The sequence below is a fragment of the Macrobrachium nipponense genome, chromosome 21, assembly GCF_015104395.2.
Source record: "Macrobrachium nipponense isolate FS-2020 chromosome 21, ASM1510439v2, whole genome shotgun sequence".
NCBI classification, from domain to species: Eukaryota; Metazoa; Arthropoda; class Malacostraca; order Decapoda; family Palaemonidae; genus Macrobrachium; species Macrobrachium nipponense.
Window position 1 is genome coordinate 45,694,463 of NC_087212.1, and position 25,791 is coordinate 45,720,253.

General features: G+C 41.1%; 1 protein-coding gene across 8 annotated transcripts in view; it reads right to left on the reverse strand.

The window, feature by feature from the left end:
- The window catches only part of LOC135197995 (bromodomain-containing protein 1-like), a 221,667-nt gene that overhangs the window by 165,456 nt on the left and 30,420 nt on the right, over positions 1-25,791 (reverse strand). For 7 of the 8 annotated variants that reach the window (XM_064225327.1, XM_064225326.1, XM_064225323.1 and 4 more), the window contains exons 3-9: positions 24,521-24,681; positions 21,547-21,708; positions 21,250-21,404; positions 19,834-20,011; positions 16,739-16,870; positions 16,369-16,557; positions 15,312-15,438 (exon numbers count right to left, since the gene is read on the reverse strand). In XM_064225327.1, coding sequence (XP_064081397.1) covers positions 15,312-15,438; positions 16,369-16,557; positions 16,739-16,870; positions 19,834-20,011; positions 21,250-21,404; positions 21,547-21,708; positions 24,521-24,681 — 1,104 coding nt within the window. The remainder of the gene's footprint in view (positions 1-15,311; positions 15,439-16,368; positions 16,558-16,738; positions 16,871-19,833; positions 20,012-21,249; positions 21,405-21,546; positions 21,709-24,520; positions 24,682-25,791) is intronic. The other variant, XM_064225328.1, reaches the window with a different exon arrangement.

Genomic DNA, 25,791 nt, shown 5'->3' on the forward strand with positions numbered 1-25,791 from the left:
TGAAGAAACTTTAGCGAGATATATGATCTATGGCCAAGAGTTCTTGTGGGTCTGCCGATGGGGGTCCTTACCCCACTTACTCGGCAGAGCCTAAAAGGACTTTGTCAATGGGTGCTGATCCACTTATATGACAATCACCTTATGAAGGAGCACACAACCAATCCCGACCACCTGATCCTAACCATATGTTAGAACTACAGATTGTTAAGAGTTATCCCCGAACTCGTCACAACAATCGTAACTCAAAACCGCTACGCACATACATAATTTTCAAAATAAATTATACTCAACTAATTGGATATGACAAGAATTCTCTTACTGAACAACATAGAAGCGCCGCCCGTGCTAGCCTAAGTCCTCTATTGTTAGAAGAGACTCGACCATATCCAAAAAGAAGAAAAGTATATATATAAGGATTGGTGTCGGCTCCCGTACCCAGAATCGTATCCGCCGATACGAAAGGACCTAGAGAAAAAAAACATCTCATATGTCACACACACGTCTTTTAAGTAATGAGATGCAAATACTGAGTTGCATCTCCAAATGTCGTATCTATTATGTTTTTTAACGACATATTCTTATGAAACGAGAGAGACGTCGCTATAGCTCTCACTTCATGAGCTTTTTATTCTCAACAGTTGTAACTGTTCGTCAGGACAGGCCTTATGAGTGTCTGTAATGACGTTTCTTACAACGAATGCCAGCGCATTCTTGGACATCAGTCTTGTGGGGTCTTTTACCGCGCACCAAAGACCTTGTCTAGAGCCTCCCATTTGATGCTTTCTCTGAAGGTAGAAACTTCCGAGCTCTAACAGGGCAGAGAGACCTCTCTGTTTCTCTGCCTACGAGACTCGACATGCCTTTGACTTCGAATGCTTCTTAGGCCAGGGATTCGTAGGATTCTCGTTTTCCCGCTAAAAACGGGTCTTAAACGAGCAAATCGCTGAGTCTCCCTTGAATGCTACTTCATCCTCAGAGCATGCAATTCCCTAATTCTCTTTGCCGTAGCTAAAGATAATAGGAATAGGCATTTCGGGTAATGTCTCTAAACGATGCCCGATGAGGAGGTTCGAATCTTTCCGATGACAGATATTAGAACTACGTCTAGGTGTCCAGTTCGGAGGTACTGGTTCCTTAGACTTGGAAGTCTCAAAAGACCTTATGAGATCGTGGAGATCTTCATTATCTTGCCCGATCTAATCCCCTCTGTTTCCTGAATACAGCCGAGAGCATACTTCTATATCCCTCTATTGTGGATACGGCTAGATGAGATTTTCCTCTCAGGTAATAGCAGGAAATCCGCAAATTTCCGCTATAGAGGTAGTGGAGGAGGACAACTTCTTGGATCTACACCTCCTTCTAAATACCTTCCACTTCGACTGGTATACTTTCGTAGTGGAGGTTCTGCGTTCTCTCGCGATAGCGCTTGCTACTTCGCGAGAAAAGCCTCTCGCTCTGACAAGTCTTTCGTAGTCGAAAGGCAGTCAGAGCGAGAGCGGAGAGGTTTGATGGTTGTATGAGAAGATCCGTCCTTCCGGGTAGGGATCTTGGAAAGTCTACGATTCACTCTACCACCTTCCGGGAACCCATTCCTGGGCCGGCCAAAAGGTGGCTATTAACGTCATCCTCGTCTCCTTTGACGCCACAAACTTTCCATTACTAACCCCGGATTTTGAATGGGGGAGAAGCATAAAACGTCTCTCGAGACCAATTTAGCAGGAAGGCATCTACCATAAGTGCTCTGGGATCTTCCACGACCGAGCAAAACACTGGGAGCCTTTTATGAAATGAATGTTGCGAAGAAACTCCACCTGAGGAGTTCCCCACAGAGACCAGAGATCGAGACACCACTTCCTCGTGTAAAGTCCATTCTGTATGAAGGACCTGGTTCCTCCTGCTGAGCCTGTCCGCCCTCACATTCCTTTCTCCCGTAAGAACCTTGTCATCAGGGAGATGTTACTGTGATACGTCCAAAGTAATAGGTCTCTCGTGAGCTCGTAAAGGAACGAGGAGTGCGTCCCTCCCTGTTTCCGAATGGAGGCAAGAGGGGTGGTGTTGGGCGTCAACTCGTCCCCGTACTCCTCAAGAAGAAGGTTAGTCAATACCTTGCCTTAGTTAGACTAGTAGAAAACGAACAGACCTTCTCTTCCACTATATTCGTCATCCGAGTTTTCCTCTAACTCTGGGATCTAAAAGCGTCTCCGCTCTCCTTTCCGAACCTTCTTCCTTCTTGCGGAACAAACTCCTAACAGGAGAGGGTGGCTAAGGGAATGATAATCCTTCCACTTTCCCGCTCTAATAGTCTTGGAAGGCGTCATAAGCTTCGGCTTCTCTAGAATTTTAGAAGACTCTTCATGCTTACATGACGCTTCCCGTTGCCAAGCGTCATGGATGACGTCTTTTGCTGACGTCTCGATGACGCTTCGCGCTTGGAAGACTCTCAGCTCGGCCGGCTCCTTCCTGGCGTCATAATATTGGACGGAGCGTCATGTCTATGCTCCGTTTCCAATGACGCTTCGCGTCTAAACGACGTCTTACCTCTCTCTGGCGTTACGAAACTCTCGTAAGCACCTGTTCTCGCTCTCGCACTAGACGCTTCTGTAAGAACGTTTAGCCGTTTCCCGTCTGTATGACGCTTGTCGTTGAACAGGTAAGAGAGGACGAGACCTTCTTAATTGGAAGCGTCACGTCCTTCCGACGTTGCGTTCGAGTGACCGTTGCTCTTGAACTGCTATAATGATTCTCTTGACGCTTCTCCCACGTCCAGTTGCATGACGTTCTTTCGTCATCACTCGGTGGGGAAAAAAGGAAAGGGTACTTCCGCGTACACTTCAGGTGACGCTGACGCCCCCTTCGCTTACTTGCTAGAAGACGGAGAGTCATCTGAGAAACTCTCCGGACTAGAATCCCTGTCAGGCGTCATATGACGCTTCAGCGGTTTCGACAAGTTCGATTCCTACACCCTCGTTTAGGTGAGGGAGAGGGAGAGGACGAGAAACACTCGCGAAGGACGCTTTTCTATAGTGCCCTTGAGCCGCCTGCAACGAAGCAGAGCTAGCTTAAGGAACGTCTGACTGTTGGGGGATTCCCACAACCTCCTTAAGGCTTTCCACTTTCCTTCTCCTCTGGGTTCGTGAGCTTGGAAGAGGTCTAGGCTTGGGAGTGTCGCAGGAGCCTGGCACCTACTGGTGCTTGGAGGAGAAATGTTTCATTTTCCCTTTTTAAAGGGACGAAAGGCGGACCTACCTCTCTTCTCTGGAGCCTTCCTTCTTGCGGGAGGTCTGGAGATCGGACCACCTCGAAAGGGCTGCGTAGAAGTGCTAGGTCCTTTCTTGTCAGATACTAAAGCAGGTTTCTTCTTCCTAGCTGACTGCGTCAGAAGATCCTGCGTCGCCTTCTCAGTTAAAGAGTGAGCCACGTCCTTCACTAACTGAGAAGGGAACAAATAGTCAGACAGAGGTGCATACAGTAGAGCTGCCCTCTGAGCATGTGAGACTGCCTTTGTTAAGAAGGCGCCAACTAGCAACCGTCCTTTTCTTCAAAAGACCTGCTCCAAATAATGAAGAGACTTCCAAAGATCCATCCTGTACTGCTTGTCGATGCAAGACAAAATGCATAACAGGCTTCAGGTTCGATTCCCTGTGAATCGTGAGCTTTCTTGGACATCACCCCAAGGGACCAATCTAAGAAGTTGAAGACTTCCAATATATGGAAAGGTCCCTTGAGGAGATGATCCAGTTCTGAAATACTCCATGTAATACGAGCAGAATTAAGACTTGGACGCCTTGAAGCGTCAACTAACGTCGAAAAGTCTGCCTCTGTAGTAGAAGGGAGAGAGCGATACCCATATCCTCCCCCGTCTTGTACCTATATGCCTCTTTTCCCAGCTAACCTTGCTGGAGGCATGCAAATACTGTCCTGACTAAGTCTTCTTCGACTTCATCCAGGAGTCTAAGGAGTGTAAAGCCCGCTTCATCGAGATGGTGGGCCTTCATCTTCAGAAAAGACGAAGGCTTCTTCGTCTTCGCACTCGAAAAGAGACGAGCGCGGAGAAGGAGGAGCAGCCGGAGTCAACTCGTCTCCGTATTCCTCCAGAAGCATGGTAGTCAACACCTTATAGTTGGATAAGCCCTCTCTTCCATGATCGTCATCATCCGAGTTTTGCTGCGAACTCGTGATAATTCTGAGTTTCCGTTCTCCTTTCAGAACTTTCTTCTTCTGGAGGAGACAAACTCTTGATCGGAGAGGGGCTAAGGGAATGAAAGTCTTTCCTTTTTCCCGTTTGATCGACTGGAAGGCGTCACAACCTGCTGCTTCTCTTGCGCTTTAGAAGACGTCTTGTATAACGTTTCCCGCTCTCCGAGCGTCATTGTTCCTGAACCGCCACAATTATCTTTCTTGACGCTTCTCCTACGGTCTAGTGCATGACGGTTCTCGTCATCACTTGGGGAAGAAGCCTGATGGGGTTACTTCCTCAAAAGCGTCAGATGACGTTGACGCCACCTTCGCCTTCTTAATAGCAGACGGGGCGGTCATCCGAGAAGCGCTCCGGGCTTGAATCAATGTGTTGCTTCATATGACGCTTCAGCGGTCTCGTAAGTTCGACTCCTTCCACCCTCGTTTAGGTGAGGGAGAGGGAGAGGACGAGAAAACACTCGCGAAGGACTTTTTGTATAGCGCCCTTGAGCTGGCTGCCATGAAGCAGAGCTAGCTGAAGGGACGTCTGACCGTTGGGGATTCCCCACGACCTAACCCTTAAGGCTTTCGACTTTCCTTCTCCTCTGGGCATGTGAGCTTGGAAGAGGTCTAGGCCTGGGAGCGCCGCAGGGACGATCAAACGCCCCCTCCACAACAATGATGGGACTCACTTCACTAAATGTTCACTATCACTAGCCTTACCTTTCGAGTCCGCCATCTTGGACTTCATGTCTCGAATAGTCGCTTTCAGATTGGCGATTCCGATGCCGAATCCGAAAAGACACTCTGAGCATGAAGATTTATGGGAGAATCTACAGTAGTAGGGTTAGAATTATCCGTGAAAGGCTCAATAGGCCTTGAATTCACACCTTTCAGTCGTCTAACTCTATCCCTCTAACTTCTTCAAATAAGAAGTCAAAGTCTTCCATTCTTCTGCATTCAAACCCTCGCATTCCTTACAAGTGTTAATAGCAGAATACTGAACCCCCCTACATTTACGGCATACAGTGTGAGGATCAACCGAAGCTTTCGGTATCCTCACCCTGCAGCCTACATTCACACACCTTCGCACACTCACATTGAATCAGACATACTGAGAAAAATCCAAAAGAGTTATTCCAAAAACAGTCCACAGTAGCGAATGCCAAAACACGATCCAAATACGTCACCAAAAAGCCGAAAAACGTTGATCAAATGTTGAAAAATGAATCTAAGTCAGGAGGTAATAACAACAAATGTTTGATACCACCGGCGACAGAGAAAATATGATAGAAAACGGGGATGGTTCCTAGTCCTGCCACCCATGGCAGGGCCGGCCGTAGATCACCTGACCTACCTGTAGCGAGTGGCGCGAAATTTGAATTTCTGTCGGGACGACGGAGTCTTAGCTATGTATATATCTGACAGGTAAGTTGATTGTATGAAAATAAATGATTTTGATGAAAAAAAAAGGTGAAACTCAGTGTCCCTTGTACAAAGGACACTGGTGGTCGGTGAGAAAACTACAGTCTTGAATAGAAATTCGGTCTTACAGAATGTTGGTATATCGCACCTGGAACATGCACATAAAGTATTATCAAAATAGAACAGTAATAAAGCACGTAATAACAAAAATAAGAGCAAAACTAAAGCGGAAAGACCCCGCCAATAAATATGGAAATCGCAAATTTATAGTATATCTTTCAAAAATCGGTCAATGTCATTTTCTACGTTTTCTAAGATTAGTTTCATCACAGAAAACAACTTTAGGGGCATCAGGGGTATCTAAACTAATTTTTCAAGTTTCTTGTCCTCAGAAAAAATTGCTTTTTCACTTTTTCTCTGGTTTGGTTTTTTATATATAAAGTAACTATAAGGCTTTATTTTTACCTTCATTTATCTGGTGTTCATATCTTTTATTTGTAAAATGTAATAAGTGAATAAATAAATAAATACAGTAAATGATAATACAACTGGTTTTATACTTGGGTTGAAGTTATTACATGTTTACGCTTGTCTGGTTTTGTGATTTTTTGTCGAGACGCAGTTCATCTGTCACCTACACACTACTATAAGCAGTAATAATATTTTTTTGGGATCATCATACGTCTGGCATCGTGTCATACTGTTTATTTTGCTCCAAACTCTTCAAACCGAAATTACAGAATGATTGGAAGTCCCTATCTGAAAAGAGGAGTTTTGGTGGTACTATGTGTACCACCTTTATGCACCCGGTGCGGTGTAGTAGACTTGAATGGTGGTACCCACCTACCTCCAAACAAACTTTTGATGTTATTGGCCAGAGAAACAAGTTCTGTTATTTATCAGTGAGCCTCATAAAGCATGCACATTTCTCACCTAGACTAAATTGAAGCCAACACCGAGATGCATCCATCTGATTATTTACTTTTCTTTTGTCAGATATGTCCAGAAATACAGACATATATGATACTTGAGTAAAAATGTTCGAAAGTCATAATGGGAAATCTATGCATTTATTTACAGAAAATGTAATGACATAATAATTCGATAAATACATATTCTCAAAACTGCAAACTTCTCATATCGCCAGTTGGCAACTGCCAACGCGCCAACGGCTCTAGCTAAGAGGGCCAGACCCCACGATATCTTGCAACATAATAAGACATATTCTTCATTTTCTCATTACACATTCCATGCATCTAAAATCTGAAAGCACCAGCGTATTCAGGGTGATTTTATTGTTTAAAAAAAACAAGATTTTATTTTATCTTGATCTCATGAATTATGCAAAATCCGATGCTAAATAAAAACAGGTATAACGAATGAAATGTTTCTCTCTTCACTTCTACTCATTGTAATTCCTTTGTTTTTAACTTATTGATTTCAGAAAAAGATTAATTAATTGTACATTTAATACCGAATCCTTTCGTATGACCAAAACTTTCCTATCTTTTGTAAAACGTGAGATAAATGAAGAAATGTAAACAATGCTAGTTTTCTAAGCTACAAACGAAAATATGACCCACTAAGTGAGCAGTCTGCCTCCCGGTACCAGCCAATCAGAGGCCGCCAAACAAACGTCTCGTAGGCACACGAATCTACCTTATGTGAATGGACATAGTTAAAGAGCTTCTTAACAAGAATCTTTCAATGCTGGGTACTTAGAGGAAGAATAAAATGGGAATTCCTCTTTCATTTAAAAATCAAAGGATTGTGGAGTCTACTCAACAGAATTTGGCTTTTCCAAGGAAGATGGAATTATGATCTGTAGTTACGTCATGAAGGAAAGATACTGCTGTTTTATCGTTATGTTCAATTTTCAACAGAACCAGAACCAGAAGAACCTTTCAAACCATATGTTAAACTTGACTACAATGCAACAAAAGGGGGTGTTGATCAGTTAGATCAGCTTGTGAAGAACTACATGTACAAGTGTAAATCATATCGATGGCCATTGGCTATATTTTATTGGAAGTTAGATGATGCTTGTTACAATGCCTTTTTGCGTTTCATGATAAGAAATTTTACAGCATATAAAGGGCCACATCAGCAAAGGACATCCTTCACAGAGTTTGAAGAACAATTATGCTTGCCACACATAAAATGAAGTTTTTATGTTAAAACAAAGTTTAATGTATACTTACCTGGCAGGTATATATAATTTAATTCCCACCCGCCTCCCCTCAGGAGACAGGGTTCAGAGAAAATCTGGCCCAATTGGGAACGGTTCCTAGCGCTAGCGCCACGGTAACGGGGTGGTGGTTGCCTGAACTACTAATAGGTTACTAGCGTTTGCCGCGAGTTTTGAAAATTTCTGCCAGGTGGAACAGAGAATATAGCTATATATATACCTGCCAGGTAAGTATACATTAAACTTTGTTTTAACATAAAAACTTCATTTTAATGTATGACACTTACCTGGCAGGTATATATATAGCTGATTGACACATTTGGAGGTGGGTCAAAGACAGCAACATTATTAGAGTATAAAAATATTATTAAAATATTATTAAAACTCTAGGTTCCTTACCTGCTAAGGGTAGCTGACTTCATAGGTCCTGCCTCTAAGCCTGCTTAAACCTTAGTAGCTCTCAACAAGGAAGTGTCCTGTATGTTGAAGAAGCTAAGACTGGAACTGACAACTGGACGTGACCAATGTGTTGACAGAACCGTACAGCCCTCTTATACCACGGCATTCAAGCTAGTAATAGATCATTTACCTGAACTACACACACACCATCACCGGATAATACTAACAAGACTGATAAAAGTACCGCACACTTTTCTCAGACGACCAAAAAACACAAACACCATCACCTAATAAAATCAACTAGCTTAAAAGAAGGTTATGGGGTAGTAACTCCTTTGCCCAATACTGTACCAGAGGACACGTATGGACCTAGCGTCTGACAATTATCAAAGGTTGTCTGAACATCCCTAAGATAATGAGACGCAAATATTGAATTAGTTCTCCAATATGTGGATTCAATAATTTCCTTGAGGGCTAAATTCTTTTTAAAAGCTAATGAAGTCGCCACTGCCCTGACTTCATGAGCCTTCACTTTCAAAATACCAAAGCTCTGCTCTTGACACAACATATGAGCTTCTCTAATTAACTCTCTCATGAAGAAGGCTAGAGCGTTCTTCGTCATGGGTCTACTGGGTTTTCTTTAACTGAACACCACAGAGCATCAGAATTCCCTCTGATATCTTTTGTTCTTTCCATATAACAACGCAACGCTCTCACTGGGCAGAGAACTCTTTCTTGCTCGTGACCCACTAACTCAGCCAGACCCAAAACTTCAAAGGATCTTGGCCAAGGATTAGCTGGATTCTCATTCTTGGCCAAGAAACCTTCTTGGAATGAACACACTGCGTTGCCATGTCTCCATCACCCACCTTCTTCGATATGGACTGAAGCCTCACTAGCTCTTTTAGCCGTTGCCAAGCTGCCACTAAAAGGGAAAGATAGTTTTTCTTCTTGCGCAAGATCTCTCAGAGAGGATTTCTCTAAAGGCTCGAATTTGCTAGAAGTTAAATACTTCAAGACCACATCAAGGTTCCAAGCAGGTGGCCTGCATTGTGATTGTTTCTTCGTACCAAATGACCTAATCAGATCTCTAAGGTCTAAGTTATTCGAGATGTCTAGATCCCTGTGTCTAAACACTGAGGTTAGCATACTCTTATAACCTTTGATTGTCGAAACTGACAAGCCCAATTCCTTCCTCAAGTATAGAAGGAAATCTGCGATTTGGGTCACAGAGGTACTGGATGAAGACACTTTCCTGTTTCTTACACCACTTCCGGAAATTCTCCCACTTCGATGATATACTGTGATTGTGGTAGGTTCTTCTGGCTCTAGCCACTGCACTGGCCACCTCTCTAGAATATCCCCTCGCTCTGACCAGACGTTCGATAGTCTGAACGCAGTCAGACCCGAGCGAGGGTATTCTTGTGAACCTGTCGAAGTGGGGTTGTCTGAGTAAATCTACTCTTAGAGGAAGAGTCCTTGGCGTATCTACTGTCCATTCCAGTACCGTCTGTGAACCAACTTTGGGCCGGCCAAAAAACGGTTGCTATAAGGTCATCCTCGTTCCTTGCTCTCCCTGAACTTCTTCATCACTTTCCCCAGTACCTTGAACGGAGGAAAAGCGTACAGATCTAAGTTTGACCAATCCATCAGGAATGGCGTCGACCGCCCCCACTGCTTCCTGGTCTGGAACCGGAGAGCAATAGGTTGGTAACCTTTTTGTTCTGGCTGTCGCAAACAGATCTACTACCGGACGGCCCCACAACTTCCACAGGCTCTGGCAAACCTCCATGTGCAACGTCCACTCCATCGAGAGAAGTTGTTCTCTTCTGCTCAACAGGTCCGCACCCACATTCTTCTCTCCTTGTATAAACCTGGTGAGTAGCACGACCTTTTCCCTCTTCCGCCCAAAGCGAACTTCCTTTGCCAGATCGTAAAGGGGAAAAGAATGAGTTTCCTCCTTGTTTTCGGATGTATGCCAGAGCCGTGGTGTTGTCCCCGAGTTGATCTGCACTGTCTTGTCTCGAATCAACTCTCTGAAGTGCTTCAAGGCCAAGAAGATTGCCATCAGTTCCTTCCTGTTTATGTGCCACTTTGTTTCTTCCTTGCTCCAAAGTCCCGACACCTCTTGAGGTCCTAATGTCGCTCCCCAACCCGCGTCCGACGCGTCGGAAAACAAGACGAGATCTGGGCTCTTCTGCTGAAGCGACATCCCTCTTGCTAACCTGCCTGGAGTTAGCCACCACTTTAATTCCTCCTTTACTTCGGCAGGAATTAGAAACTGGAAGGAATCCGGTTTGCAATTTTCTTGGCCATGAATCCTTCCGGAAAAACTGTAGAGGTCTCATGTGCAGTCTTCCTAAAGAAAATGAACCTCTCTAGCGAAGAGTGTGCCCAGTAGACTCATCCACTCTCTTGCTGAGCATCGGTCCTTCTTTAGAAAGTCCTGCACCTTCCGAATGCATTGGGCTTGCCTTTCGGGGGACGGAAAAGCCCGAAAAGTCACTGACGATATCTGAATCCCATAAAAATACTATCTGTTGTGGGGATCCAATTGAGACTTTCCCATGTTTACTACCAGACCTAGGTCTTTTGCTAAGTCCAATGTTTGACTCAAGTCCTACGACATTGACTTCTTGATTGGGATCTTATCAACCAGTCGTCCAGATAAAAAGACACTCTGATCCCTCTTAAATGTAACCATCTCACCACATTGGACATCATCCTCGTGAACACTTGAGGGGCTGTGCAAAGGCCGAAGCATAGGGCCTTGAACTGAAAGACCCTGTCCTGAATCACAAACCTTAGATACTTCCTGCTTCCTGGATGAATCGGAATATGAAAGTACGCGTCTTGTAAGTCCAGGGTCACCATCCAGTCCCCTGGACGTACCGCTGCCAGTACTGAATCGTTCGTCTCCATAGTGAACTTGGTCTTTTCTCCTACGAAAAGATTCAGTTGACTTACGTCCAGAAACTGGCCTCCAACCTCCCGAGGACTTCGCAACCAGGAACAAACGGTTGTAAAATCCGGAGATTCGTGATCCAAAGAAACAGGCTCTATGGCTCCTTTCTCTAGCATTGAAGCTACTTGCTCCCACAGAGCCGCTTTCTTCACTAAATCGTTGTAATTTGCCCCGAGGGCTCTCGGAGATGTTGCGAGAGGAGGTTTCTTCAGAAAGGAATCTTGTACCCTTCCCGAGCTACGTTGACAGCCAGGGATCTGCCTTCATGTTCTGCCAAACTTCCCAAAAACCTTGAAGTCTGGCTCCCACTGTCGTCTGGAGGACTGAGTTCTCATTCTTTAGAGGTGGTCTTGGCTCCTCTTTTAGTGGGTACTCTCTTACCCCTAAAGGCGGGTCGAGCGAATGTTCTTCCTCGAAAGGGCTGTTGCGAAGGCCTAGTATCCTTTGGAGTTTTCTTAACCAACTTGGGTGGTAAGAAACTTCTTAACTGAAGACGAGAGAAGATCTTGAGTGGCCTTCTGAGAAAGGGAGAGAGCTATATCCCTAATCACCTCTGAAGGAAACAGCTGTTTCGAAAGAGGAGAGAACAGCAACTCCGATTTCTGAGAGTTAGAAACTCCTTTTGAAGCGAAAGAACACAACAGCTCTCTTCTTTAGTACTCCTGCTGTGAATAACGAAGCCAGTTCATTCGTTCCGTCTCTCAGAGCCTTGTCCATGCAGGACATAATGCTCTTAGCTGTTTCTAAATCCTGCGAATCCTCTTCTTCTAGGGAGTTCGCTAGTGCTCCCAAAGACCAATCCAGGAAATTGAAGGACTTCGAAAGTCCTAAAAATCCCTTAAAAAGATGGTCAAACTCTGAAGACGTCCACCAGACCTTAGCAGACTGTAACGCCTGTCTGCGGTGAGCTGTCTACTATAATGGAGAAGTCCCCCTGGGAGGAGGCAAGGTGCACTCCCAGGCCTAGACTTTCCCTCCAGTAGCGTACCATACTCCTGGACTTCGATGCCAACTTAGCTGGTGGAAAAACAAAAGAAAAAGGATTTTTCCCGCTTCTTTCTTATCCTTCATCCAGTCATTCACACGTTGAAGGGCCTTCTTCGCCGAAATTGACATAGTCATCTTAAGGAAAGAGGACTTCTTTGGAGTCTAGTCTTAAGGAAAACTGTGATAAGGGAGATAACAGAGCTGTCGGTTTGAATTCCCCTTCAAAAATAGCAATAAGACGTGAAGTTAGAACCTTATAATCTGAAGAAGGTTCCGTATTCTTTTCCTCAATTAATTCCAATTCCTCTTCTGCTGAAGAAATGTCTTGTAAATCATTGTCGTGTTGCACGCCTTAAATTCGTTGACTGGAATAGCGTCCTGCCGCCTGCGTTCCTGCGGCTACCGAGGAGTCGGCGTCCTGCCGCCTCTCGATGTCCTGGCCGCCTGCGTCCTGCGTCCATCGTAGACACGCCTGCTTCCTGTCGCCTGCGTCCTGCGTCCACAATTGGTCCCGCGTCCTGACGTTTGCGTCCTGCTTCTTCCGAAACTATTTTCTTCCTGTGTTCTGCGTCCTGCAAAACCAAGCGATCGCTTGTCCTCTTAGCGCCAGTGCGCCCTGAGTCCTCAGCGAAGGCGTCCTTGTCTTCCCTTTTAGAAGACTTAATGGGAAGGAAATCGTCCTTCCGCCTCGAAGATGCTTGCCCAGGCGCATCCCTAGACTTCACCAGAACTGCCAGCTTGGACTGCATTTCCCTTAAGAAACCCTTCGTACTATCCTCCTGAATGGTAGAGGACGAAGGAGGAGGATTACGAGCGGGACTGCGACCTAACGGAGAGCGATCTTGTACTCTACCCGACGGAGAAAGACGAGGGGAAGATACACAAGAAGAAGGAGGAGATTCTCTCATCGAAATCCAAGGCCGAGAAGGACGTATAGCGCCAGTGCGCCCTGAGTCCTCTTTAGCACGAAAAATCCTTATCCTCTTGATCGGAACTGCGTCCCCGTCTTCCGAGGAGGACAACACCTCAGGACTACTCCAAGCCTCACGATCTTGAGCATGTCTCTCGAGAGCAGTTGATGTCCTGAAAGTCCTCTTGAGGGGGCGAGACACCACTGCATACGACGTTCTCGCTCGGAAGTCGAACCTTCCGAGGACGCACACTTCCCAGTTACGCCTTTTCTGCGGCGAACTGCAAACAGCCTGGGAACTTGCAACAGGACTGTTCGAAGGGACACCTCCGACCGTGACAAAACCTCTCTCGCCTCCCTTCGCTGTCGACATGCCTTCTCCCTTGGGTCTGGGAGCTTGACAGAGGTCTAGGTCTAGGAGCACGAGAGAGACGATCAGACGCCCCCTCCACTACACTTTCACTGACATCGAAAGCACTAACTTTATCTGTAAGTCGCTGTATCTGGTCGCCCATGGACGCAAGGGCAGCGAACACCTTCACAATATTTGTATCGTTCGCCTCCTCCGATACAGCAGCGGGCGCAGGAGATACCTGGGGAGAAGGAACTACCAATTCTACGTTAGAAGGAGCTGGAGAGGAAATACATTCACTCCTTTTACTAGAAGAATTTGACTTCTCACTACGAGAAACAGATCTCCTTACACGATCTTTCTCAAGTCTCTCAACATATTTCATAAATATCTTCCATTCCTTCTCTGATAAATTCTCACATTCAAAGCACCTATTCTCCCAAGTACACACATTCTCTCTACACTTCTTACAAATGGTATGAGGGTCGACCGAAGCTTTCGGCAATCTTACCTTACACCCCTCTTTTACACACACTCTAAACATACTCCCAGTATCAGACATCTTTAAAGAACAATCCAAAGCGAATGCCAAGCTAACGTTTCCGAGTACGATACCAAAAATCCATGAAAAGTCAGCAACGAGAATGAAAATCCTAGCAGGGAACCACCAACAATGTTGCCGGTTCGGCTGGCAGAGAAAATCTGGCCCAATTGGGAACGGTTCCTAGCGCTAGCGCCACGGTAACGGGGTGGTGGTTGCCTGAACTACTAATAGGTTACTAGCGTTTGCCGCGAGTTTTGAAAATTTCTGCCAGGTGGAACAGAGAATATAGCTATATATATACCTGCCAGGTAAGTGTCATACATTAAAATGTAGTTTTGAGTCATCTGGATGATATGTGCCAAATCATGCTAAGATATGTATGGAGGACCATTAATGAAGGTGATAGTTCAACTTCAGTAACACAGACTAAAGGATACCTAGCAAAAAGAAAGAGATGTGGATTATGTCCTAGAAAGACAGACAGGCAGGAAGAAACAAAAGTCATGCCAAACCTGCGATAAACCTATTTGTGATGAGCACTCGTTCTCAGTTTGTGTTGAATGTTTACCAGATTCTTGAATAATTGATTTTTTAATTCCAACTTTTAATATTTCATATATTTTTAGGTTTACTTATTTCCTTTCATATTCCTGTGCATAGGCATTCCCTAAAATACAAAATGATGTTTTAAGGGAGTTTCTTAAGTAATTATAAATATTACGTATTTATAATCAGAAAAAAATTTTAACTCTAATTTCTGTCTCTTTTCATTTTCATGATGCTTTCTCTAGTTAAGATCTATGGTACAATAGCTGCTGATAAATTTGATTTATTATGTTATGAACAAGATCCGTAAATAAAAATGATGAAAAATAAACCTATTGATGGTATGAACACCTAATTATAAAAACTTTGAAACAAATTTCAGAAATTTAGTAAGATTTGGATTTAAGCGAATAAATAATAAAAATAGGAAGAAAATAAGGATATATGTTGGTTAGCTTCATAAACTAATCCATTAAAACATTTGCAAGCAATAAAACTGTTCAACTTTAATACCATGGAGGATATTATTCAATTTGGGGTCTCACAGATCCCACCTGGCATTCTGTGTTACAAACTTTCACCTGGCGTACGAAGGGCCAAGATATCACCAACTTTGCAGTCAAGGTCACCACATTCTACTTATCTAAAAAGGGTGTACGTATGTGAAATATTCTCAAAACCTGAAAAACATTTTCACATGCAACAAATGGAAGCCTAGCATTTAGTCTGGGAAAGTCTACAAGCAATGATATTAGAACACATCAATACTACACTATTAAGGAAGTTTAGGGAAAAAATATAAAAAACTTAATTTCATACCTGTATAGCAATTAACTTTGTTACACTGGATGCACGCTCCAACACCTCTCTGCTTACAAATGTAGCAGGTAAGCTTCCACCTAGCAGGAGGAATGTTCCCAATGCTATCGATTGGTTCCAAAAACACCTGAAAGGAGAATGATCTTTTTTCATAAACTTTAAGTTCACAGTAATATTGTACTATTACATACTAGACATAAAATAAGAGCCACTTCTAAAATTCATCTGAATTTTGATGGTACTCTAAACTGTTGATTTCATTTGTACCACAAAAAATGTTAGCATCAGAATAAGATGACCATGTGGTTGAAATGGATAACACATAAGAGTATGATGACAAAGAAAGGCTTCAAAACCAGTACAGGTAACACAAAGCTTATACAGTAGTGACTGGAGAGGCTGCGATGGAATAACTCGTCTTGGAACTGGTCTTGTGGATGTTGTAGAAATGGTATAAGGGTGAATTCAGTACTAAGTACCAAACATAACTGCCAACTATACGTAAATGGAGTACCAAATGCATAAGAAGAGTAAACGGAGAGGAGAGGGAGAAGGAGCACCTTGTTGTGGTAAGAGGACAGACCTTAAAAAGACAACATACTGAAATGTGGAGAGGGCACTCAAAGGGCAGTAAGAAAACAATGGCAAAATCATCAATGAAAAGGAAAAAGATTTGCTAAAATACTTTATATGGGAGTAATATGGAAATATCAGGCTACCAAAAAGGTATATTTATATCAACTTTATCTCCACTAGTATGTAAATAGGAAGAATGTAAAATTATAGCACACATGGTAGACAAATAGGAACCTGTAATGGAACGTAAAGTTTGACTGTGTTGTTCTATTCCAAATGTCAAGGTAACTGAAATTAAGATAACTGGAACTCCTGTATATAGTTTTAAAAACACTTTAAATGAGTAGAAACAGAAAGTGCTAAAAGTTATTGTAAAAATTTTTTTCACCAAATCCAATAATAGAATATAAACAAATTAGATTGAAAGCTCCAGTAAAATGGCATAAGTCATCAAGTTACAAACATTCAAAATGCAACTTACGGTATTAGCAAAACAAACTTCAGGGATCCACATGGCACAAACTACATGAGCCCACCGGGCATCATCTGTCTGCTTAAATGCACCACCTTTGTTAGGGCATAAGGCACAATCTACAGCTCTAGATGGAGACTGCAAGCAACGTCGACACAGCCACTGTCCTTCAGGAATATAAGGAACACCATAGCATTCCTTACAAAGAAAATTAATTGCCAAACATTATTTCTGCAGAAGTGAACCTTAATTTTATTCAATGGAAAAACATATGATTAATTTATGTACATTATATCTCAATATCAGATATGAATTTCAACTATAATTAAAAAAAACTACCCATAAAACTTGAAACTTTAAGAATGACCAAACTACAAACCTGGTGAACTGCCAAGTTGCACATATCACAGAAAAGTATAACATTGCTGTTTTGGCATTCCCCATCCATACATATGCAGCAAACAGCATCTTCATCAATTGGAACTCCAGAGTCTCTACCACATGACTGTGCCTGGAAAAACAGACATTTACCAAGAAATTTACTCTTTTGGCAATGCTAAAAGTATGCTGGCACTACAAGAATCAGGAATCTTAGTTAAAGTATAATCAAGATACTTAATGCTATACAGAAGAGTCTCAGGTTATGCCGCACTTGACCTATGTCATTTCGAGGTTCCGTCTCACAATCTCTGATAAATTTATTTTAAAAATTCTTCTTTCGTCATTGGGATGTTAATTCAAACTTTGTGCGGAACTAGTTCATGAAAATTCATACTTCATGCGGAACTAGTTTATGAGCAGAATGGACAAATAACATCGTCTATAGGTGGAAATACCTCAGTCTTACGAAATTCGGGTTGTGCGAATTCACAACATCACAAACTTTTTATTGGAACCTAACCTAATTATCATACGCAAGTATTTTACAGACACGTGAACACAAATGTGACATTTTCGAATCCTGGAGAAACCCTACAACAGTTTTTCAGATTTTTATGTAATTTTTAAGTTTTGAAGCTTTTGTGTGTAAATTTAATAAATTAAATAATAAAAATAATTTCTCTCACTGAGATGAGAGAATTTTTATTGTACATGTAGTATGTACTATGTTTATTAGCATTCTCAAATAATAATATAGCGGAACTAGTTTATGAGCAGAATGGACAAATAACATCATCTATAGGCAGAAATACCTTAGTCTTACAAAATTCAGGTTGTGCGAATTCACAACAGCATGAACTTTTTATTGAAACCCAACTTAATTATCATATGCAAGGATTTTACAGACACGTGAACACAAATGCGACATTTTCGAATCCTGGAGAAACCCTACAACGGTTGTTCAGATTTTTACGTAATTTTTAATTTTTAAAGCTTTTATGTGTAAATTAAATAAATTAAATAATAAAAATACTTTCTCTCACTGAGATGAGAGAATTTTTATTGTACATGTAGTATGTACTATGTTAATTAACATTCTCAAATAATAATAATATAATAATAAGAATAATAATAATAATAATAATAATGATAATAATATAATAACAATATAACTGTAATTACACAATTCATGGTAGTATCTTAAAGAAACAGGGGGAAAGAGGAGAGAACTATGTTGTACGTATGTACGCACTCCTATATTTTTACTAATCATTTACTTCTTTTTTATTGTTAATGCATTAAGCTAACTTTTAAATAAAATTACAGTAACTTTAATTTCATTTAAAAGTTAGCTTAATATTTAAGGCAGATGATTAGGGTCATATTTAGTGTTCAAACTCTAGAAGTAAACATTAGAATTCTTATTGACCATGCCAAAATTAATGTAAAACTCTCCTCTGCGCAGGGGGGTCTGGAACCTAACCTTGCACAAGTTCAGGGTATTACTGTACCGGAGGAGGGCCTAGGTCGCTCACTCGTCACATGCCATCTTGAACTGTGTTTCATTTACTTTCTCCATTGTGTTGCTTTTTTGGAAATTCTTTTATTGCAATATGGTTCCCAACAATAAGGCAGATTCTTCTGGTGGCAGTGTTAAGAAGAAAAGAAAAGCCATCTCTATGAAAGTGAAAGCTGACATAATAAAATGGTCCAAAAACAGCAAAACACTGTTTAACATCGGCTGCAAGCTGGGGATCAGTTGTACAACTATGTCAATAATCATAAAAAATAAACAAGTAAAAAATGTGCCAGTTTCTTCAGCAAATTAGAGTTTTCTGTACATTGTAAAATGCTGTATAAAACCATCAGCTTTGACCCGTGACTCTTCAGTCGCTAACCAGATCCGATAGAATGAGGGTGCATCCCATACCAATGGAAAGTGCTGCCAAATGCACAATCCATGGCTAACTTTGACCATAAATAAAATAAAAACTACTGAGACTAGACAGTTGCAATTTGGTATGTGATATTTGGAGGGTGGATGATAAAAGAAAAAAAAAAGTACCAATTTGCATCGCTTCAGCCTCAGTAGTTTTTTAGATCTGAGGGCGTACGGATTAAAGTGCAGACGGATGGGAAGACAAAGACAGCACAACAGTTTTCTTTTACAAAAAACTACAGTGCATACTTGAATATGTGAAAGGATCTGCTCCTATGAAATCAACTGTGATTATGAAGCAGCGTAGTGGTCTCATCATTGAGATGGAACAATTAGTAGTGCTTTGGCTGTTAGACCAGTATCAACGATGTATCCCAGTTAGCCTAATGTTGATTCAGGGGAAGGCTAAAAGTTTGTTTGAATCCCTTGAAAAGAAGTAAGGGGGAAGGGAGTAAAAGTGAAGAGTTTGGGACTAGCAAAGGTGAGTTTAAGTGGTTTAAGGCCCATGTAAATTTGCATAACCTTAATGTGAATAGGGAAGCTGCTAGTGGAGATGAGAAAGCAAGCGAATTTCCTAGTGGGTTGGATGAGGTAATCAGGAAGGGGGGTTATTGCACTAAACAGGTTTTTAATGTAGATGAGACAAGTTTGTTCTGCAGACAGATACCTACCTGAATATACATTGCCTTCCTCCACCGAGTAGCCTAATCAAGCCAGTCTCACACCCATTTGCAACACCCAGTATACAAGCCAACCATAGAATTATGTAAGGCAAGGAATTGTATATTTTTATTTACTATACAGTAAATGTAAAGATAATATTTACCCTTGTACTGTATGTATGTGCTCAGGAATTTTCTATATTTTTTTATTTTTACTGATTCACATCATTTCGTCTGCTAAAATTCCGACTTAGACAAAATTGGGTTGCAACCTTGCTGTAAGAATGGATCTCGGACATAAACTGAAACCCTACTGTAATGACTATCCTGAATAAATTTGTGAAAAAACTAAACAAATACACACCAGCTAAAGGCCAGTGACAGGGTTAGAAAATTACACAATCAGAAAAATAAAGGCAAAGCTATTTCCAAATTCATGTTACTCAAAGTGCCTTCAAAAAATGCAACACTAGCACAGTATTTTCTAATCACCTGGAAAAAAGATTCCTTCTCTAGTCGGTCCATCAGCAACTCAAAAGACTCCATTTCAACAGGGGGGAGCTGATCAACAGCTCGTTGTTCATTAATAAGTTGTAGCCAGGCACGATCTTCCTCATCCATGTCATACTCCACTTCTTCATCTAATTCTTCTAAGCTTTTTTCAATGAACCTAAGAAAAAATTAAAATGACTTAAATAATCTAAAAAAAATTTAAATGACTTCAATAATGATTTTAAAGGGATAAAAATCCTGTCACACCATTAACATCCACAATTAGCAATAAGTTTAAGACAGTCTATAAAGCTAACAAAATCATTAGCATGAGTCAACACCTAAAACATAATTTCCCATCTTTTCCATTTACTTCTCAAAACGATGAGCTAGTTCCTTGATAAATTACTTCATGTTGTAATTCAACTTCACAGGACTCTCAAAAATATTGTTTGTCAGTTTTTTATTAAAACTTGCAACTCTTAAACAGACTTCAAAACAAGAATTTGTTACACTGCTACTCTTGACACCTGCAACACTGATCAAGACCAGCACATGACATTACAAATTAATTCCAAGAATATATATATGTAAGTATACTGAAATAGTGTCCTCAGTTCAGTGTTTTATTTTGCTTACTACTGAATAATAATCACATCCCCCTTCTGCCCTACTTTCTAAAGAATAAGTGATATGTTACCGTATTTAGTATTATCTAATATAACGCAACGTTGCGGTTCCACTCAGGTCTTGACAATACTATGACCTCAACATTTCTGGAGCTTGGGATGGGGTTTGGGGGCAGCCTACATTTACCAGCTGAACCAATGGCACCAATCAATTTTGTTCCTACACCTCCTAACATAGGCAGAAAGAAAACTTGGGTGCTAATCATGTAACATGCTCTCTTCCTAAGCTACTGACATTGCTCTATAAACAGGAGCATGTTTTTCCTGATAATTCTCCCACATATATTATCAGTATTGCTAACAATCTGCCTTTTGATCAACATCAATCTGGACAACATTTTCAGTTGTACCCTAATTATTAAAACCACCATAAACTCATTAAATGCTACCCTCCTACAAGAATTTACTTAAAAGTGTTTGCTCAATACATGTCTTAGTTACAAATAATTTCACAAAAGCAGGATTGAGAGATTGTGGGTCACAAGCAATCAGTTTTAGCTTTCTGTATCTGGAAACAGTTCCTTATTTCTCCCTCCACTACAGAAGATTTTAATTAAAATCACATTGTGAATTAAAGAATTTTAAAACTGGCAAGACTGACAAAATCTGCACAAATTTTCACTGATACATACAATAAGACATCAAAACTGTGGAAGACAAATCCCAGCCATTCAGTAACAAAGCAAAAAGTAGTCAAAGGAATTATTTATCAATCCAGTATAATTACCTATGATAGTTTGATGGTAGTGGTGGTGCATCTGGTAAGTTTTTATAATAATCTTCTATGACTCTAAAAGAAGCTTCAGGGAGTTTATTTGTTTTCTTGTCTTCGATAGTGTACCGTTGCACATCTACTCCACGGTCCTTGTCAGATGTCCGACCCTAAAACAACACATTGAAAATGTATCAATAGTACCATTCTCCACTCTGCATCAGTAATAAAATCATATACAGTATAATCATGCTGAGCTACGGTGATAAATTCTACTTCAGTGACAAGAAGAGGAATCACTACACAATTTACCTTTGGTGGTTTCTGCACTGATGTACTAGAATTTGTGCTGCCATTGTTGCTATTCTGACCAACAGGTGTTTTAGACTGTACTGGCTTCAAGGTAGGTGTCCGTGCTTGTTCTTGTGGTGGGGGTTCTTCTAATGCAGGAGGCATTGATGCTTCATACTCTTCCTGTGTGTAAAATGGTATCAACTATCTTTCTTAAAAAATAAGACTCTATGGGACATAAAGGTTATACATGTAAGCTACATAATCAGAAGTGATACATACACTAAGTAGAACACTGAAATATCTAATGAAGTTAGCAAAGATTCTTCTAATAAAAGCTATACTAGGTTATACACATAATAATACTGTTGTTATGGTATGTTTTTATAATCAGTGATATTCATGGTGTACCATGCTGTAAACATGACAAATTTTTAACCAATTTGTATTTTTCATAACTTACAAACCTGAGGTCTTAACATTAGGATAAATACTCAGCACCAGCTGGAAACCGGCAAAGTTTAAAATAATTGTGTAAGCAAGGGACTATTGGCATCTGTTCTTGGTCACGAGACACGTGGAGCCACCCACATACCCCTGATTAACTTGTGACCCTGTTAGTTATTCTTCCAACCCAGGTTAGTTGATAGAGGGGTGGTTAGAGGTGGGCCTTTGTATGTTAAGACCTCAGGTTTGTAAGTTATGAAAAATACAAATTGGTTAAAAATTTGTCATTTGTTCATATACGAAACAAACCTTCGGTCTTAACATTAGGATAGACTTACTCTTGGTGGGAGGTAAGTACTATTAACCAACTGGGAGTTTGCCACCTTTGATCAGTTTTCTGAATACCAGAATTCTACGAAACAACTGACCAGTATTTCTGAATCTAAGACATACATGAATATCATAGAGTCAGACTTCTGGGTTTTACATAATGTCATAGTTCATTGCGTCCGAGGAAGATAAGAAGTATGGCTACTTCACTCACCTGTACCTTGTCCATTCCAGCTTATGATGTTACTCTCTTCTTACTGCCCTAAGTAAAGAGGCCAGTTAACTCCTCCATTTCACATTCATACCATCATCTTAGGCAAGATAACAACTGACCTGCCATGGGTACTGGATGAGTTACACCATTTGTTGAGCAGCCACCATAGGACCCAAGGAAATTGTGTCCAAGGACCTCTGGGCAACCTTATATATATACAGGAAATTGAAAGTGGGTTTTCATAACAAAGAACCCACTCCCAAATTTAAATGAACAGACAGACACCTCCTTAACATTGCTCAATTTTGAGCTTCGATACAGTCACAGACCAAACATCACAATCAATTTAAAAGATATGTTCTTAAATGCCAGAAGGCCCATATTCCTCTGATGACCTTCTCTTCTGTATAACCTCATTGGTACAACTTGACAAACAAGGAGTAAGCTTGCCCCATCGCCTCTGTTTGGCCTGTTCCTTTACGTCTACCACTTTTATGTTCTAGGTGACATAGTTCTTTCTATAACCACATTCTAGGTGACGTAGTTCTTTCTGTAACCACAGAGTACTTTGACAAGTCAAAGCCGGCCCTGCTGAAGTTCTCTCACACATACTCAAACCGTACTGAGCATGACTAAGAAATGTAACTGTCATCATGACCTGTGCTGCATTGACTCATTATCCCGGATTCCGGGGAAAATTGGAACTGATGTTCCTAACTACTTTTGAGTCTACGTCAAAACCCTGGTTATTGAGTACTCCCACTCTACCAAGGTCAGAGGAAGACCCCCATCCATGATCAGTTTCCTGTAATGTGACTGATGTACTATGTTCCTGGTGGTAGTCCGGGAGTCAAGTCTACTCTAATACAGAGTGTTTTCACTTATCAGATCGGAGTTATGTGCACCATCCAGTTCACTGCTCCTGATTCATCTGAAGATTACTCAGTGTGAAGCGATATTCACATACCCAATCACCAGTCCAATGTATATCACCATACATGTAATTACAGAGATACTTCCCTCTCTTCTGACACCCTCTCCACCAGATCATTGTCTACTGACTGAATGCCTTTAATGGACAGAAACCTCCACTATACAGGCAGTCACGGCCAAAGAGCCATTCTGTATATGTGAGCTAACAACCTTTGGAGTCGTGTTACGTCTGAGGTGACACTCTACACCCAAAAACTAAGAACTATTAGTTCGAAAGGGATACAACAAGATGGCGATGCACACCTCTCCCCGCAGGGAAAGGAGCACAATTAGTCATAATTACTCCCCAAAGCACATCCACATACATCAAAGCTTTGGATTACAGGCAATCCATATGAATATGCAATATTCCAAAGCACAGGTAACGAATTAACTGTACCTTAAGAGTTTCTTCACCTATGACTTACTACACGATGAGTACCTCGACGTCGAAACCATCGAAGAAAATATCAGGGCGTTTATCTGCTTCTTGTGATATCCAGGAAGTCACACAGCAAGAGAAGGCTTCATGTTCACATACCCGGGAATTCCAAACAACAAATTGAAAACAACAGGGGGCAAACTAAACCGGCTTTAAAAGGACGGGGAAAAGCACGTCCTCACTTAAAGGTGGTAAGAAAATAACTAACAGGGTCATGAGTTAATGAGGGGTATGTGGGTGGCTCCACATGTCTCATGACCAAGAACAGATGCCAATAGTCCCTTGCGTACACAATTATTTTAAACTTTACCGGTTTCCAGCTGGCACTGGGTATTTATCCTAATGTTAAGACCGAAGGTTTGTTTTGTATATGAACAAATTTGCTTTTAACACAGAAAAAAAAAAAAAAAAACTGAGAGATAGATTGAGAATTTGCTTTTTTTTTTTTTTTGCACGATACAAATGTATACCAAGGAGAGAGAGAGAGAGAGAGAGAGAGAGAGAGAGAGAGAGAGAGAGAGAGAGAGAGGAGAGAGAGAGAGAGAGAGAGAAGAGAGGAGAGAGAGAGAGAGAGAGAGAGAGAGACTCACCTTTGACAAAATCTCGATGGGGTCGTACACCGACAGGCACGTCAGCTTTCCATCAACCTCAAACTCAACAGTTTTCATATCGTGAGAGTAAGGTATCGATGGAGGCTCTGGATCCTGATTAGCTAAAGGGGAAGGAGGTCTCTTCATATTTTTCTTGCGTGCTATAAGAAAATTAACCTTAATTACCACTCATACAAGTACACATAGCTACGTTAATCATTTCATGACGACTCCCATGAGAATGCTTTAACTCTTGACGGTACACTACGCCTGATCGTTAAAGGCCTGTGAAGTACTTCATGGCAATCAATCATGGATTAGTTTCCAGTGAAATTCTGAATTTAACCATAGACCATAACAGAAGAATAAAAAAAAATTTCTATGGGCCTGAGCAGTTCCCCTAAACTTGGATGACATTAAAATTTTACCTAAAATAGTAAATTACAGAATTTTAAGTAATAAATATATCAAAATGTCCCTTAAAAGGCTATTAAAATCATAATAGATTTGCATGAAATAACACTGCCTAAGACACTAGTTGATAGCGGATGGACTCCCGAGGGAAAGCTTGCTATTCTCCAAAGCAAGGTACTGTCACCTGTGTTCTTTGAAACTTGAAAGAGACCTCAGACTGGAGAATATATATATTACAGAAATCCATAGTTTCGGGGAACTATGAAACCCAACAGGATTTGTTCTTCCACATTGAAGAGGAACCGCAATGCTCTGAGACTGTAGTACTAGGATTTCATAAATATATATTTGTTCTCCAATTTGTGTTATGTTTTTTTAGATTACATAAATAAAAAGTGTGCAAACAAAAAGCCTTTAATAGTAAATGGAGGGATGCATAGGTATCCACATTGGTTTTCCCTTATAGTGCAGCAGATAAATAGAAAAATACTTCAGTTTGTGATAAAAGCATGAAATTTGGTACAGTTTGTGATAAAAGCATGAAATTTGGTACAAGTGCTCATTTTAACCTCGCCTCTTTTTAAAAATTTGGATGTCCAAGCAAATTTTCAATATGGCCACCACTTTCCAAGATGGCCACTAGTTGCTTCGATTTCTATCGCTAAATAAATCGTTGTTGGAATAAGTACATCAATCATTATTCAGATAATGTCTTCCTGGGTAGAAGAATTAATTGAAGATATCACCAGAACTCCTACTAATATATTTACCACTGTGATAAAGATAGCATACAAAATGGCCGTCATGAAACATTTTGCTTGATAACTCTGCAACTAAGAAAGCTAGATACATGAAAC